At 32.8% G+C, this 19,548-nt stretch overlaps 1 protein-coding gene across 1 annotated transcript in view; it reads right to left on the reverse strand.

The window, feature by feature from the left end:
* The window catches only part of LOC127841027 (Kv channel-interacting protein 4-like), a 98,369-nt gene extending 80,430 nt beyond the window's left edge, over positions 1–17,939 (reverse strand). Inside the window, exons 1-2 of the mRNA XM_052369534.1 lie at positions 17,914–17,939; positions 4,943–5,047 (exon numbers count right to left, since the gene is read on the reverse strand). Of these exons, the coding sequence (XP_052225494.1) occupies positions 4,943–5,047; positions 17,914–17,917 (109 nt within the window). The 5' untranslated portion in view covers positions 17,918–17,939. The remainder of the gene's footprint in view (positions 1–4,942; positions 5,048–17,913) is intronic.
* Between the last annotated feature and the right edge of the window lie 1,609 nt (positions 17,940–19,548).

A 19,548-nucleotide genomic window follows, 5' to 3' on the forward strand; every position in this document is an offset into this window, starting at 1 on the left:
ACTGCTGAGAGGGATTTGTTTTCGTCCTATTTCAGTGTTGCTTCTTATTTGATAAAAAAAACACATCATTTACTGTTAAAAATACAACACTAACGTCAGAATATTTGTCCCAAAGATATAGTTAGTCACTGGTAATACCTCATACAGTACATTTATATCTGAATGCATATATAAGCAGGTTGGTTAAAACATTTAAGTGAAAGAACATATTTTATAATATGTTTTATGAACGATAATTAAGGCGGAGATGAGCCGGATGTCAAAAATCGACACAGGCCGCATAACGCCTATCAGGCGAAAGGAAGCGGACTGAGCATAGACGTTTTTCCCAGATATGTCGTATATCATTGTCTAAATATTAGGTGTGCAGATACCAACGGAAAATGCCCGATTACCAGTATAGTTTTTCACACATCTTGTGCATATAAATGCAAAACAAAGTCCATTTGTAAAAAGCACCAAGCAAATAACAGAAATAATACAGTAAATACAGTGAGGTTTAAATACTAAGTAAACTAGTTTTGAGTTGTGTATTTTTCAAATGCGTATAGAGAAACACTGGTAATCTGAATAAAATAAATAAACATAATTAAGTTAACACTTTAACGTATGCGTCTTCCGTTTGTGCATCATCATGCGATGAAATACGTGTCCCGTGTGTCATATGTGTCTACAAAAACACAACGAAAATCGCCATTGAGTTTAAAAAAAAATACAATTTTTGACAAGCAATCCATATAATTTGAAATCTTGCGAAAATCCAATACCAATGTTTGGTAATTGAATTCTGGAACGATGTCAGTATGTCGCATGTGCGTTTTTCGGCGGACTTGTTTCTTCCGGCGTTTCACATCAATACAAATGTGTAATACATGGCCTTTTTTACAGAGTTTTAGTAAATCATGTGAAGAGCACATTTGAGTTTAACATAATGTTTGGCTACAGTTGTAAATTTGACAAATTGTTTTGCGTGCTGTAGACAAACACATGTATTGAAAAAGTGACGCACATTGTCTTGTTGAAATTGATGTACTCAAATTTAAATCCGCGATAAAAATACTAATTAACAATTAAATTGTGCAGATTTGTTCAATCTCAAACTACACTCTATCATTATTTTGAATCAACAGCATTAAATGCAAACATTTCAATTGTGTTAACCGTCATTCGAAGAAACTATACCATTAGGAAACTCTGCTGGAGTTCAACTCATGTGCTATATACCTGGTTCTACCGCAAACAAATATTTGCACAGGTTAACATCCATTATAAGGCTTGTTAGTTCTGACAGAAACCATTTCTTATCTGTTTGCCATGTATTTATTTCATTGACGTCATATGCAACATTGTGAAATCATTTACGTATCTCGGAATTGCTCTGGTTACCTGGTGAAGTACAAGTACACATCAGACCATGATGACAATTACACTTTGTAAACTACTTCAATTGTGCTCGGAAAACGTTCTTACAAAAACATATAACTTAAGCAACTATTAACATCATAGTGCATAGTTTCGCGTAGCGTAAACATGTATGTTTTTTGGTCTTATTAATAAGCTCTTTATTGACTTGTACATCGATTTACTCTATATTAACATACAAGTCTACAAATAATTATACTTCTAATAAAACAGAACTTTTCAAAATAGCATAATCATTTCTAACCCACTACCATGATTACGTAATATCGATCAACAAATGCATTAAAGCATCAACCCCAAAGGTATCAATATGACACTACTTTGACTTTACTTTATATAATACTACTTAACTATAACTGCACAATATGTGTATTCTTCTTAAAAAACTAAGCTTAAAGCACGCTCCGCCTTAACTAGAGTTTCGTTTAGAAGATACTTGTTTTAAACAAAAATTCCATAAACGCAGAACGTGTCGTCTCTGATAAGCCTGCGTGCAATGAGCAGGCTAATATTGGACGAATCTTTACGAACATGCATTAAGCCCAATTTTCCACGAACGCGACTCAGATAGTAATTATTATCATAACCATTACTTACTGTGAATGATTGTCTCTTCTGATGCTTGGTCTTGAAATTCAAATCGCATCCACTCTAAATCCCAAATCTACGTGCACGTTCAATCAAACAGCCGCACTCGTCACTTACACATATTGAACAAACGCTGTTCTATATGGCATTGTCGGAAGCGGAATAAATGTATGTATAATTTGTAATCACTCATTGTACATTTTGGGAAAACAAACACTATTGTATACCCTTTGTTATTAGGCCGTTCATATACTTACCGGTACTGTTAAGTCATTTTCCATGAAATTTTACGATACCTTGCACTACTGCGTACACACTTTTATAACATATCTAAATAAAACTACTTCTTGAGTACAACGCGCTCAAAATACTCTTCGCTTCATTGACAAGTATAATACAAAAGTCAAATTATTCAACTTCACAGCGCATCTGCTGCGCAATGTGTGCTATATCAAAATGAAGAATGCCTGTTTCATTGGAAATCCAACAACAGTCGTCAATCTGATTAACGATAAATGAAATAAACTTCACAAGCAAATATACCAAGTATTGGCTTAGCCAACAGGCTAAATGAAACCATATACATGAACAACTGTTCTTGGTACTGATAAAATTCAATACAGTTGGACAGAAGATGACAGAATGTTTTGTACTGTGTCAGCTATGCGTATTTCTTTTGCAATTGCGTCACTTGCGTCATTGGCGAATATTTGTAGTGGCTGTTTAAATAGGTATCTTCATTTTTGTCCATATGACATATAAAACATTTCAGCTGTTTTTACAAGACTTATTGATGTTGTTTAACAAATTGATAGCGAAATTCGAGAATTACAAACGTAAAAAGATATATTGGTAAAGTAAATTGTTCATTTACTTGATAACTACAGATAAATATCGACACCTCCACAAAAGTTTTGTCACTTGAATTTCCTTTTCATTTACCCAAAGTGTAATGAATAAAATATCGGCGTCCAGTTGTTATATTCACATGAATGAGTTACAATTTAAAAAAAATTGATATTTCCAGTTTTTAATAATTTAATTTTATAAAAAAAATATTTCTTAAAAAAACGATAACGTTATACGGTTTGAGTTGAATTTGCAATCATTCGTATACAGACCACGGTTTGACAAATATGTAATATTAATTATGTTCGTAATGAATACAGGCGTATTTGGTCATAAAATATTATTTGGATTTTGAATGTTTGACATTCAAATATTTGATTACATTAGCTGAAACTGTGTCTACTTTATCAATAGAAATATGGATCTAGTGGATCTACTATAGAAGTTCATCATATTGATTGTAACTCTAATGTAAAACCATTCTTGTACCATTAGCGTCGAACGTGACTAAATACGATATAATAGCCTTTTCATGCAAAATATCGAAAAACAAAACCAAATAACAGGAATAGTATTGACAACATTTGAACGCTTTTTTTTTATTTTTATATTGCGTAATGAGATACATTTGGTAAATCCAAAAAAGACATGTTGTACCAACATATAATAATTATTTCGAAAATAAATTAACTATTTACCATAATGAATCAACCCATCAACGCTTTTGTAGAAACGTGTATATACAGTTACTGTAGTTTAAAGCTTAATTAGTGAAGTAATATATATTAATACACTATTGTATTAGCCTAAGTGCAATGCCTGCTTTATTCTTATTTCTCTGTATTTTGACATATATTTTCATGATCGTTAAACAAACGAGTTATATTGTTGCAAGGAATACATAAACTTGTACTTAGATAGCAACAATGTTTATTAAAACGTATTAGATTTACCAGCATACGCAAACAAATATGAATGCAACAATGATACAATGTGTACATGCAATTAAAGCATAAGCACGTATCAAATGTGTCGTATAAAAATGAACGTTGATGACATAAAACAATACTCAATCGTACTGTGTCAATAATCAAATGTTTATTTTTAGCATAATATAAGCGTTGTAAGTGCATAGTAATACGTTAAAGGTGTGATACAATTCCTCATCGTATAAGACTCGTAAATGACTCGCTTGATTAAATTTCGAATACTGCATTGATTTATGTTAATGTCTTAGCATAACGCATTTACTTATCGTAAAGTCAGCTCTTCTTTTATGATTTGTTACAAAATCGCGTACTCCAAGCTTTTACTTTATAATGTTTGACTTGGTTTTTCCCTATAGTGAATTGATAACAAACACTACCTGGTTGCCAGTGCATTATATTAAAAATTATTAAATCTTCACAATGCAAAAAAACAACACGAGAAGATGACACAAAAAGTTTTTCCAAAACAATATTTAACGACATAAACGTGGTGTATACATCACGTTTTTTCTGACCTTTCTATCCTTGTTTTTAACACATTGGTCAGAATATATATGTAACATTATATGCGTGTATACATATTCAAACGACGCCTTAGAAAATATATGGTTAATTATATGCGGTGAGCAGATACACGTGTATAACAACGACGCGTTAGGAATCGCAGTACTCTTGACATCATGCAAGTTCCGATAACCTCCTTCGAGATATCATTTAAGGTAGAACGAGTGGTCTACCAACTTGGTAAGAGATATAATATTGGATAACCCACAACGAGCCGGAAACCATTACGATGGAACAGATCTTTGGGGAAATGCATCGACTATAGAACCACCTTATCGTATAAAAATTTAAATCACCAGAAATAGATACGTATTATCTAACTCGTCCCAAAATAAATATATCTTGATTGATAACATGATAATGAAAATAATTTGTTAAATGTACGTCATTAATTAACATCTTTTAATTAGCATTTTTTATTTGTGTTGTTCAGAAATGATGCGTCTTTAAAACAAAAATAATAGTTGTTTAAGTTAATTATACGATGCTGAATGAAAGGGAAAAGTCATGATGGTGAAGCAATGACTCACCTTTGCGTTTGCGTATTTTCTTGCTCACTGCGCTTTTTAACTCTTTTGTTGAAGGCATAGACATTAACATCTTCAGTCCCACCTCGAAGCTTGATGGTCCACCCGCTGAAACACAAAAACAAACAATGAACATGAGCGTCGTATTGGGAAGCCAGATTTTAATTCATGTGGGTAGAACGTCGTCCTAAATTATACTGTGTAGTCCGTTCAGGTTAATCAGATTAATTTTGTTTACACGAAAATGCAGTTTATGTTGCTAGTGTCGCCCCTGTGCAATGCAGTTTATGTTGCTAGAGTCGCCCCTGTGCAAAGTCTAATCTGGGATGAGAGACGCCACTTAACGAACATAGATTTAGCCCAGTTGTCTCAGTATGAAGCTAAAATAAATAGCATGTTTAATGTGCTGAACATCCTCTTCTTGCTGTTACACAACGTACGGTGGTAAAATGATAACTTGTATAGCTTCTTTAGGACATTTGAAAGTGTTACTAGGTCGGTAGTGAGTTTCTCTTGGTTTTATTTGTTTTAAATAATATTGACGAGTGTTAGTAACACTATTTTAAACGAGAAACAAACGACTAGAACATACAGCTATGTGTTTACATACAATATTGAATGATATAAAGCTTACTGTGCCTACTTTTTATGTGATTTAATAATGCTTCATCTATTACTTACACCGATGAGAATAGTTGCTCGATTTTACTTTCAGTGGCATAATTGGTATGGCACCGACTATGTTCTTATAAAGTTCACTGTACAGGTCATGTCCTATTTATATATTCCTGACTATATTATAGTTAGATATAAGTAGTATAACTGACTACATGTCTACCTTGTTGGTTAATGAAGAAATATACAGTTTTGAACAAATAGGATACACATGTATACCCTTCATTAAACAAACCTTGTAATAGGTCTTTTAAGGAGAACAATAAGAATGATTGAACTCTTCTGTGTGTATTTTTTCCGTTGGCATAAACATTACAAAATTGAAGCTTATAATTAATATGTTTTTCACAAAACAGTACGATGATTAATTACGATATCCCTTAATATCTATCTGAACGTGGAACGAGCATCTTAATATATGGCGTTTAATTCAACTGTTTTCGATTGAGTTATATCATCTATACTACTACAAATATAAAAATCAATTTCATTGTACAACTAGTGTATAAATGAATTGCAATCTACACCAACTGTTTGAGAAAATATGCATTTAAATTGGCCGCGCTGTAAAAAAGGGTTTTAATGCATGTTAGTAAAGTGTGTAAAGTAAATGGTATGTTTTCGTTTTATTTAAGTCTGTTCTTGACGAAAGTACAGTTAAGATGAAAAATCTCGTACCTGATTAGCCTGTGCGGAATGTACTGGCTAATCTGGGACGACACTTTACGCACATACATGAAACGCCCTTTTTACTGAACGACACTCAAATAAACATTACAAAATGCAACCGGTCTGAATCAGACGCAGACTTGCTCCGAACGTGCAAACAAGTTTCTTCCGACAAGACATATAATCAAATAGTCGGAGTATCAACATTAATAATGGATAATCAATGTGTATGGAACGCAGCTTTCTATCTCCATGAATAAAAAATCCGATTGGGTCTTCAGTCAATTACAAAAGAAACGAACCATTTCCTTGTTATGCACGGAAAACGAAACAAATGTTTGGGCAGAAGTTTCAGTTTAGAACAAAATAGAGAAATAGTTCGACTTGCCATGTAAACTAGTAAAACGGTCGAAGCGAGGCAGTTGCTAGTTTAAAGCTAATACGAGATTTAAGTATTGTTTTACATGTATTAAGTTTTAAGGCATTTGTTATTAATATTTTCCGTATTGTTAGAGATCAGACACTTGTATTAGATACAAGGTATCGAATTAAATTGAAACAACAGCGTATCTCTCCTCTGGAGGTAAATATTGCACGCATCGGTGATAACCACATGCAATTCAAGAATGCACTAGAACATAAGTAACATCGCACTTAGCTATCTTAACATTAAAAAAAGAACATATTTTCAATCTGGTAGAATTATTTAAGAAGAAAACATGTACAAACGCATTATAGAAAAGCGCGGATAGGCAATATCTGTACATGAATTCAAGTAATGTTTTACTTTGAACCGATGTTAAATAAACGCTATATAATATATATGATGTAGGCACTACATGATTTAGAACCAGCATAATCTGAAGAACACCACTTGTAAAGTAAGTACGTATTTGAGATGAAATGCTGCTTTATTTATAATATTTTTGCATGCATACACGTAAACGTGTGATGCACGCCAGCATCTGCGTATGTTTTGTAATTTTAACATAAGCCTCGATTTGTTTTGCATTTAAAAAGTTTTACTTTTTTCAACTTGTTTTGCGTGTACCTCTTATTTTATACATGCGTCAAAATTGTCGGACTTGAGAGGAAAAAACATTAACTTGAAGCTTTTAAAAAATGTTTGGGTACATGTGCATTTCAAAATAAGTTGCGCTATAACTCGGTTTTTTCCAATATTAAATTTTCCGACTATCGAATTATATTTTATTATCGTTTAAATAAACGACTTGCGGACAAGAATTAATCACTTTGTCAAACTGTGAACTTGTAAGTTTGGTTCATTGCGCATATTGTTAAACAAGGTAAAAAGTGTTTATGGACCTTTGTCAAACATTCCACAGCATGGTAAGTAATAGACGTGTGTGTATTGTAATACATTGATTATAGACTGTGACAAAAACATGTGCATGGTTTAATCAATCCTTTGAATGTATATTATAAAAATCATCGCCATATCTATTGTAAACGACGCATACTTACCAGTTTTCTTTCTCATATCGATCTCACAACGTATACGAGATGATTTCTTTCTCAAGACGATTTTGCATTTACGACTGGATTATTTCTAATAATAATTAAGTTTATTTCGACAACATTTGTACGACCCAATGGGACGGATATTTCTACAAGATGCACCTGATACAATTCTTGTTCTGGCAAAATAAATGTCCGCTGGAATTACTTCGGGAAGTGTTGTATTACTCGATGTTTTCTCAAGGGAGGCAGCATTTTGACAGCACAAAGATATTGCTTCTACTTCTCATGACATGGTTTAACAAATATGGTGTTTGACCACAAAAGCAACTTATTTGAACATACGTGCTAACAGTGTGAAAATAATACATGAACATATCATTTAAAATCATTTTCTATATCTTAAAATTACGAACAACATTATTTTGAAGCAACGATGGACGAATATACATGTAAACACTTAAAGACACGAAAAACACGATCAACGTAAATAGGTTTATATCGACCGTTTTCCCGATTTCCGACGGGATATTATTACAAGAAAGCTGAGAAAAGTGATAAATTGGTATATTCACATAGTTATTTTTATTTTTATACATTTCTGGGAAGTGATTTCTGTCGTATAGACACTTTAAAACACCGACGTTACATCCCGCATTTATAAACGAGCTATTTAATATGCTCGAATAAGAATAATAACTTACTTTGAAATATAAAAACAATCAAAGTTCATCTGAGCAAGAAGGATATAGAGGATATTTATTGGATTTGGTGAAATATCGATTATTAGTCACGAGCGTTTCACGATTATTTTAATATTATCACTCGTAACTTAAAATTGATATTCCACCAAATTTAACACATTTTATTTTTATTTTATGTATACCCTTGATTATTTGTGTATGTCTGCTGAAATAATCACCTCGTTACGTCATGAAACGACGTCAATTCACAGAAAATTATCGATTTTTTCACTGAACATTTTGTAGTGTTTGAAACAGTGAATTTTCGGTTGTAATCCAATGATATGTCTCTATAAACCACCGTTAAGCATGATCTAAATGAATCTTATTGTACGGAGGTGTATTATATTTATAGTAAAGAACAAATTGCCGAACAGTGTGTCACAACACTCATGTCATAGGCATGACTCACAAATACAAAACACACGCATTAATGATACTGGGTTTAAATAATTTTGTGCTTCGATGTTCATTCAATATTGTGATGTTCTAAAATAATACATATATATATATATATATATCACATATTTTTTTAATTTCCAAACAGTCTCAAACGAGTGTCAAATTTACATACGCGCGTATGAACGATGAGGAATATAGCCTAGCAGAACCCTTGGTTTGCAGACACAAGATGGGTGTTAAAAGCGTTAAAATATTTAATGGCATATGAGTGAAAATCATTGCCATAGCAACACCTCTGCCTATAGAGACCAGTTACTGTTACTCATACTGTCTTCTAGAAAGTGATAAACACATAAATGGTTTTTATCCGAGTTGATGGGTGACAAATGGAGTGACAAAATTATAATTGTAGGTTGGAGTATATACATTTAACCTCAATTAACATTTAGCCATATATACATTGTAAGTCGCGTGTAGACGAATTCAAAGGAATTTAAGCGTAATCCTTCATAACTCAAATTATAATTATTGTATTGACGACCGTGTTCTTACCTTCTCACAACTAGTACAGTTGTGAGAAGGTAAAGAAACGGAATTCAATACAATAATTTTAGTCAATATTCTATTAAAAATTGTATGTGGTTGGAAACTTGTCAAAACTCAATTATTACGCCGCTTTATCACTATTTTGGTTTACACAATTATATACAAGCATGACATATGTAACGGCATTGCTCATAATGACATCACTGTCAACTATGTATTCTTTGATGTAAAGAGTTTACAGCACAACAACCCCGAAGCTGAAAAATATTAATATTGTCGGTCAGTTCTGTTTTCCGTCCTCCTTGAAACTACCCATGTGTGTGATATTTATTCGAATGCTACACGATATTTCCGCTTATATAATATAAATCCATTTACTTGAAGCTTACACTATGGTGGGCTCACCTTCGATCAACATAAGTAGGATTCTTTGCAACGATTAATTTTATTTTATTTACTGTATAGTAGACGTTTGCAAAAATGAAATTATTAATTTTTATTCGAAATGAGATATTTTAAAATGAAAACCACGTAATCATGTTATGATATCTTGAACGAATATGTTAATTTTTATATTTTATTTCACGTGTAGCCATTTCAAATCAATATAAGCGCAATCCTTTTATTTTGTTTCACATGTTAAAAGTGTATTGTATCCTCTCAATAAGACGATGTAGTTAAATCTGAATATAAACACAAAAGCAAGAATTATATTGTATATATATATAACTTTATGGGGCGGTAGTTCGGCACTGTGAGCTACGTAAAATCTACAAATTAAAAATGCCGCCCTTAGTTAATGAATGGCTTGAATATTTTTATAGTTTCATGACACTGTTTTCACACTAGCTAACATTATATTACATCATTTTGTATCCCCCCAGACCCTCCGTGGTTACATCAAGTTTAATGTAACCAAGTGTTAAAACAGCCCAAATACTCTTTATTGATATAAATATTCCATCACTTTTCGTCTACAGATTGTAAAGGTCAAGTGCTTTTACAGCCTGTAAACATCTGTTTATCGACGGAGCAAATATTCGTATGCAGGAAACAATTTGCAAATGGAGGACATGACAATAAACGTTTTCAGTATCCAAAAGATCAATTCAAAATAAAATAATACTGCGCTGTTATTGACACAGCAATACAATCGGTTCAAGAAAGATTCAATTTGATGCAACAAATTAGTTCGGTGATTGGTTTCCTCTATGATGTTTACAGTTTGCAGAATAAAAATAGCAATGAAATTATAGAGCATTGATTGAATATTGAGAAAGCGTCGCAACATTGAGACTCCAAAGACATTGGTGCAGTTGATATTGAGTAGTGAAGTGAACTGAACGCCAGTTCAAGACGAGTTGAACGGTGTACATCGCAAAAGGATGTACTAAACGTTATATTGAAAAATTATCTAAACGATAGTGTCCCAAACATTCTTATAGGTCTGCAAATCCTCTTGACACTTCCAGTGTCTATGGATAGTGATCAGCGAAGCTTCTCGAAGCTTAAACTCATAAAAACATATATGCGAAAATCCATGCTACGAGAATGACCTGTTGGACTAGCTACTCTGTCATGAAATTTCTAGAGACATTGAACTGATGGAACTCGTTTCTTCATTTGCTAAAGGAAAAGCGCGAAAAAATAAGTTTTGATATTACATAATATATAAGTATACGTGTATATATTCTAGTGAATGTAAAAAAGAATTTAAATAAACGGCAGCATACAGTTATTTGTGAACGTAAATATTATTTTGACAATACGTTGCCGTTAGTATGGGTTGGTGAGCAGTGCGAAAGGTTCGCCTATGGTGCAAAATACTCTAGCCCCGGTCGTGGTTCCTGTGTATATTTGAATTATAAAGGATGTTTAAAAAGTAGAGATCAGATGCATTATCAGGGGATAAATTAGTTTTTTTCTTTGTAAGTTTTGTTTTAGTTAAGGTATCGTGTAGAAGAAACCAATTAATTTCAAGTTTATTCATCTATATGATATAGCGAAATATTGTTTGCACATTTTAGAATGTAACATTATGAGGTGTAACATTCAGGTAATATACATTCGTTATTATTAAGATACATCGATTAAACTAATCGAATATGTTTGCGCCACTAGTCGATCATAGAGTATACGCGCTTGGAGAGGCATTTGCTCGATGGTAGATAATTTCATAATACTTTGTGTACAACAAAACGTATAAACTATGAGCCAAGCAAATTACGTAGACAAAGCACAATATATTATATGACATGTGAAACAAATAAAGATATATTCTGTTTCTTTCTATCCTCTTTTGTCAAGTATCACATGTGCTGGTAATAAAAGGCATGTACAGACGATATCGTTGTATGCTCTAGATATATTTCAACTCTGAAATATCCTTCTAATAAGACATCATGCATCACTACATCACAATCTATGTCGCATTATATCCCGCCGTTTAACTAATATATGTCTTTTTGGTAACCTTAATTCCAATACGTTGTAAACATATATATTCTACGTTGTTTCTTTTTAATTTAAACCTATTTATTCTAACTCGATTGCATCGAAAGTCTCAGTTTTATGAAAAGACCATCGAGTCCTTTTCCTGTTCCTAGAACCAGTTCTTTGTGTCTTTTGGGAATATCTAACAAACTTTCCCATTGTGGGGATCGAAATCGTGACCTTCCGGTCGCTAGGTGGACCCCATTTCCATAACACTACGGCAACATTAATCTTTTTTTCTCTCTTAAACAATTAACCGACACGTTTGTTATAAAACCTTACTCGACATTGAACATACTATATCATCTTAATTGTTAGTGTACACATTTACATATTATGTATTGTATATATGTATATATTCCTTATTACATAAGGTAACTATTAATACACAATTGAATATGTAAGAATTATAATCAAATATTTTATTATTTATGCGACTCAGTTTGGAGGAGATTGGGAAGTGAAATACAATTACAAATAAAATCTGACACCTGAGATACAATTTGAAACATATTGAAGCTACAAAATTAAAAGTTGATTTCCTCACAAATCGATGCATGGTGCTCTCTTTTTCGTAGTCGTATAGAAATACCAATATTCCAAATAATGAGCGAGATTCCTATGTGTCTGTGCAAATAGGCTAATTGAAATATTCACGGTATTTTCAGGCGTTGAAATTCACAGAAAAGGGTGAACATTTTTCCACTCTCTCCGAGAAATATTGATCGCATGGAAAGGTGACTATTATAAAGACTAGAGCGGGAATTACGTTTGATTGGTTGTCAGTTTGAACGTACGGATATCGCATTATTGATTTGGTAACTTATACTGATTTTGACGATGGGAATGATAACGATGCTAATAATAAAAACCATGATGATGACGACGATGATGATGATGATGATGATGATGATGATGATGATGATGATGATGATGATGATGATGATGATGATTATGGTGATGACGTCCGCTACACTAGATTTGCGGCTGTTGTAACTCATTATGAAGTAATTTATGAAGATCATGAATGTTATGATTATAATGCATCGGTTATTCACAACTAATTTTGTTTGAAACACATCTAAGTTTATTTGTTTAAAAAATCACTAATTTTTAAGTATTCTATAAAAACACATGCGTGTAAATTTCCTGTATACATTATACTCCTTAGGGTCGTGATATTAATCGTGTAATAAAAATGAGTTTCAAGCAAGGGAATATCTTTAAATGAGATAACATAACATAATAGTACAAGACAATACATGCTTGAAGTCAATATAGCTATTAATTTAAATTACGTAGTATAGATTGAAAAGAAAGCTTCACTTTTTAAACTACATACATGTCTACATCATTGACTTAGGTTAACACTTTTGGTGTTACACAATCGCGTGTAATTTTGTGTTCGTACAAACTAAAACATATATACAACTTATATTTCTTATCAATATATTTTGATTATAAAAAAGAGGATAATTATTTTGACTGTGTTGAATTCTTATTTGCCACAGTAAAGTGAAAAGCTTTTTTAAACATCCATCCAAAAAGAGTTCGAGAGTGCGTTCGATATATTTAATGCATAATGATAACTGCAATTAAAAAGTATATTAACATCAAAATACAGTTGTTTAATATCTATCCAATTCCTAAGAAAGATTGAATTGTGAAGGTAAGTTTAAATGCTTGAAATGCATTCACATTTATCTTTTTTAAAAACCTCCTTCACTATATTCCTAAACGGTTGTATTAAACTTTATTTAAATATGCCCATCCCAAACAAAATTGAGAATAGAAGACGTTATTGCATTTACAATGTTTATAAGGTTGGTTGGGCAATTATATGAACAGGAGATTTGATAATGGCACAGTGACTGTTTTCACAATTACACTCTTTACGATTGGTGTTAACATTCCTCTTTTCCAATTGTTGAAAATATTTTCATTTTAACATTTATTTCATGTTATTTATGTTTAACATTACTTTGGACAGGTCATCATGGAAATTAATTGCAATCAATTTAAATCAGTGTTGTATCCAATTGTATTTACATCTCGTTTTCATGGTATAGGTACTATATGTGTGCTTGCCAATCCATACACAAATGTTAATCAAAATTTTAATTTACACCTGAAATATTTGCAAAATTCTGTATTACAGTCAGTGTTTCATTTTAGGATTGTTCCGTACCGTCTTATACAAAAGTAGTATCATCAGAAAACTGGGACAATTTATGCACAAGACGCTTCAACTCTGGACCGAAATTAAAGAAGGACAGTGTATGTCCTACAAAGGACCAGGTCAACGAATCGTATGCCTTTATAAATGAATTAAAAGAAGTAATCCAAGGATGTCATTTTCTCAGTATAGTGCATAACATCAAAACTATCCTTAATTTTTCTCCTATGTTTCTCTCTTAAATAAGCCCCGTTTGATCGTTATGAATTAAATTGTCCATAAATAGTGTACATTTGTAAGCATTTACTCCAAGAGCGATTTTATAAACTGTATTTCAAAGAGTAAATGGGCGCCAGCCTCGTATGTAAAGCCTCGATTTATCACCATTTAGAATACATGTTATGATACCTCGAGTGTGTGTTATAGAAAACAAAACGTACCAGTTTTACCCAGAACAATTTATACAAATCTCAACTGAAGCCAAAACTGCCTGGGATTTTATTATTTGACATATGTTTTAAGACTGTTGCAGCTTCGTCAATAGTCATGCTATCTTCAGTTGAAAAGGACTCCCTCTGGTTTAATTTTGGGCAATTCATTCTATTTACATAGTTATTAAATTCCTCTTTACTACAATTATTTGTTGCTTATACAGAGATTGATTATAAGATGCTCTTAAATTGAGGATACCTGTTTGGTCAGTTATTTACTACTATCTTAGTGTTTAGTTTATTAAGTGTTTTTCCCACTGCATGTTTTATCTAGGCTGCAAAAATATTTGTTGTTTTTTCTCCTTATCAATCCCATTGAAATTTGGATCTTATCATGTATCCTTTGATCTTTCAAATATGAATACTATTTATTTCAGTTTTCAAATTGAATATTGTGTAAATGTTTTATCTGAACAGTTGTCTTTAACTCTTTAATTCTTGTTGCTTTCTATAATTTGTATTCCCTTTTTTATAAGACCCATATGATATAGATTTTCCCCGATATTCCATAAGCAGATTTTCTTAAATAATGTTATTACTTATACCACATTTTAACTTATTTTACTGAATTTCATTTATATATTTATAATTTTGAATGGTAAATGTGAATTGAAGTTTAATAGCATCATTTGTTTGTGTATATCTTGTACATACACACTATCTGACAGTAGAGAATTATTATGTCTCCAAAGACCTGGTGTGTGAGAAAAGCTTCTTCAAGTTAAGTTTAAAGTAAGGATTGAGTGTTGCAAGAAATTTATTTGGATTTATTCTACGCCAATTGAATCTTTGTTTCAAATGGTTATGTTGTCGGTAGGCATCTACAAGATTGTAAGATTTAATTAATTCTGAGACTTTCTTTCGAGGTTAAGGGTTAATTGCCTTTTTTTAATTTTAGTAATCTGGCTCAGGATCGAAAACTAAATACAAATCAACACATATTATAAAAGCTTCATTTTCAAGTCGCTCAATTACTTCTAAAATATCAGTAAAACGATGTTTTGCCTTTCGGGGTGGGGCGATGAGGGACGACGATACAGAAATCATTCTAAGGTCAGGCCTGCTGTGTTCTTCAGAGAGTAATTCATCCATGGGACGTGATATCCACTCTTTAACATACTCCATATAGTATAGCTTTGCTTCTGACGGCCTCGACGTCGACCTCCCTCTAGCATGCCATTGATAACAGTCTTGCACTGACAGTCGTGACTTGTGACGTGTCCAGCCAGCTTTCGTCGTTTGACGGTCGCCAATAGGGGCTCTTGTGGACCAACAAGTGTTGCATTCATGTTTCGGACGTACTCGTTGGTCTTTGCTCTGTGTAGGAGATGCGGATAATTCTTTGTAGACGCTCATTGTTGTAGTACAAAGCACGAAAACCAACGCCATGACAAGATGGTAGAAACGTTCTTATCGATCAGCGCATAATTTGAGATGCTTCAATTCTACGTTTTTACCAGCATGGTATTTACACACATCAACTGGAAACTTTGTAAAATTACTTTATTCCAACTCTAGGAACAATATGATGGACTCGTGTATTTCAACTTGTGATGGCATTTTATACATCAGATGAATAATTGCAAAACTAAACAGTACATACACGACCCAAGGTGAACATGAATAGTTATATAAACTGGGGGTCATTTACTCGACACGATCGATTAAAAGCAGTTGGGACTTACATTTATTTAAAGCCGCTCAAAATTACATATTTAGCCAACCGCTTAAAAAAAATACACTTGACAAAATATAGCACACCGCAGACATCTTTATACCACTAAATATGGATATTTATGTTGCTAACCGCGTAGAAAAATTAATACAAAAATAACTAGAGCTTTGTCACAGACGTGACGAATAATCCCTCATGAATAGCGGATGGAAAGTACTTGAAATAGTAAACACCATGCTGAATGTGTAAAACGCACTAAGTGACCCCGTGACCTAGTTTTATTTCTAAAGTAATTTTTATATTAATAAGAATATGGCAAAAGCATAATACAGAAATTAAGAAAATACTTATATCATATAAATATGATAACTAGTTTCAATGACAATATCTACAAACGAAATATAACAGTTCATGCACAATACAAAAAATGAGGCATAGTTTGGAAAGCTGTATGCAATAATTCGAATAGTGTAACAGTAAACGGGAAAGTGTGATTTTATATGTCTGTGTTGATGCATTTACTTATCCACATTTCCATATGGATATGTCTACGGAAATACGGAGAAGACTATCATTATGCGTAACATGATTACTTACATGAATATTGTTATAAATTGCTTATGACGTTTACTGGCATCTTTAAAGGCAGGATATGGGTTCAGATAATGTTTTAAAAATCATTTGAATGTTATTTACTGGACACTGCACACATTGGCAGATTAATGAATACTACTTACATCTAAAAAACACGTGTTTTTTTCAGATAAATAATTATGTTGTTAGTGCAGTCTTTATGAAAAGTGTGAGTGTATCTCATTTGGAAAACCAACACCTTGCATCATGTTATACATCGTCTATGAATAATTAATAATTGCAAAGCTGATTGAGTATGGCCAAGTTTTTCTTTGGTGGCAAGGTGGTCGAGTGGTAACACACTGGTCTACCATTTCAGAGGTCCCTGGTTCAATTCCTGGCCGGGACAATGGAAATTTCAGAAATGCTTCAAGGTTTTCCCACACAACTAGAGATGTTCTTGTATGAAGCCCAGTTAAGTCTCGCGTGTATCGGTGCTATAAACTGAGTACGTAAAAGAAAAAAGGGATCTTTTCGAAAAGAGCTAGGGTATCGCACCCGGATTCCTTGTATCTCACTACTGTCTCTTCTGCTTGCCATCTCTTTGGCAAAAAACAAAGGACCCATTGTAAATAAGTGATTGCACGTTCATGGGTTATCCAAGGTTAAAAAGAAATACACAATACACGAGTGTTTTGTATTTCAGCAGGATACTTTATGTGAATATATATTTCATATACTCTCAGTTTGACATAAATGCGTGACATACTGCATTCCGTGTTTGCTCTATCTGTTCTGTTTAAGTGCATTGATATGTTACGCATCCACACATCGCACATGGATACATTTTTCACAGTCATTGTTTTGCTTCAAATCACTATTGCCGCCCTTTAAAATACATCATACATTTATTTCTTTCTTTTGCAAGATACATAGCTTGAAATTTAAACAAAGTGAAAAGGGTTCATTTGACCAATAATTTCATACTCTCATATCGCATGCTAATAAATACAAATGCATTCACTGGAATAAATGGTAAATAGATTGCATACCCATTGTAGAAGTAATCCAACGTCCGATAAACTATCAAACCGACCGCGCTTAAGACAGAAAGCTACTCCAACTGTTTACGTTAAACTGCGAAACTATTATCGGAAAGCACTGGTAGCTCGCCCATCAAACATCGCTTTTACATTTTTGTACTGTGTCTTATCCATACAAAAAGCGTCCTTTTACAGCCCTCTTAATTTTTTCGGGCATATATTTTAGCACCGTATCACGCCGAAAAAAGGCGCTATAAAACAAGTGTATATTGCATTTATAAAATTGACCGAATTTCTATCTTAATATACGGATATTTGTCATATTTAAATATGTGACATCGAATGAATCAAATCATTTTTTTCTCTAAATTTGGTTATAATATGAATGGCTTTGCATCTCATTTAGTATTCGATTGACACAAGCACAATATTAAAGTTCTGACCGATATAACCTGTTTGCACCTGTTCGGTCCGTGTTTCAATCCGTTCGTTTATGTCCGAATCTAAACCTTCAATAAATAGGTTAATAAAACTTGGTAATCGCGTAGATAGACATATGTGAACTTTTCACGTTATATCAGATTTTTGGCGTCCGCCCATTTGCTTTAAGAAAATTGCAGATTCTGCGATTTCTTAAAGATAACTTAAGCTGGTGTGTGGAATCTCAGACGGTTGATACATGACAATATGGGGAATATGCACTTAAAATTGGTTGTACTGTTTAATAACAATTTTAGTACTTTATATTCAATATCAAATAAGAATCGTGTGGCCTCTTCAAAAACTACATTTGTTAGGTAAATACAACTCGGTATGTGGATATGTAATCGCGTGCTGACTAAGCATGTTTTTCAGTTTTCCAACAAACACATTGTTGTGGCTGAAGAAATGAATAAAAAGTAAAATGTGCATCTTGTCAAGCAAGGTAAATGATACTTATTAAGATGGTGGTTAAACATTAATATAATAAGATACTTCTGTTTCGTCTGGGAAACAGCTGTTGCTATGTAAGATGGATGCGCCGCTTTTCATACATAAACAAGTACTATCATGATTTGATATGCCTCTTAAATACAAAAACCAAGTAATAATCATCAGCGGGATTAATAAAGTGTCAGTCAACCATTACTGTGTATGCTTTTCTAAGTATATTTATATCTGTTTTATTGTAGCTATTGATCGATACTGCTTCGGGAATATTTTTTTAGAGTATTTCTCACGCATTAAAAAAACTTTCAGAGAAAAGTAGCATACACGTAAACGCGGAAGTGAAATTAATCATCCATCATCCAAAACATTGATTTGAAAAATATTCATTTGCAGTTCGGAAAAAAAGACAAAAGCGTAAGACATTACATCAAACGGTAACGCATATATATTTCGTGTGTAAGAAGCGAAAGGAGATTGAAACTACTGAACAAGTAGGTAGTGTTTTTTTAAATAATGCAGCAGATGAGTGAAGGATAATGGTTAAACACCTGCAACACAATGATAATTGGAGCCGCGTTTTGGGAAAGCTTGGCTTAATGCATGCGCGTTTAGTGTCGTCACAAGTAAGCATGTGCAGGGACGACATTTTTCGATTAGATGGAATGTTTTGTGTAGGGAAAGTCTCATCAGTCCATTTAAGCCAGAAAGTATCGT

This window comes from Dreissena polymorpha, chromosome 8 (assembly GCF_020536995.1).
Source record: "Dreissena polymorpha isolate Duluth1 chromosome 8, UMN_Dpol_1.0, whole genome shotgun sequence".
Taxonomy (NCBI): domain Eukaryota; kingdom Metazoa; phylum Mollusca; class Bivalvia; order Myida; family Dreissenidae; genus Dreissena; species Dreissena polymorpha.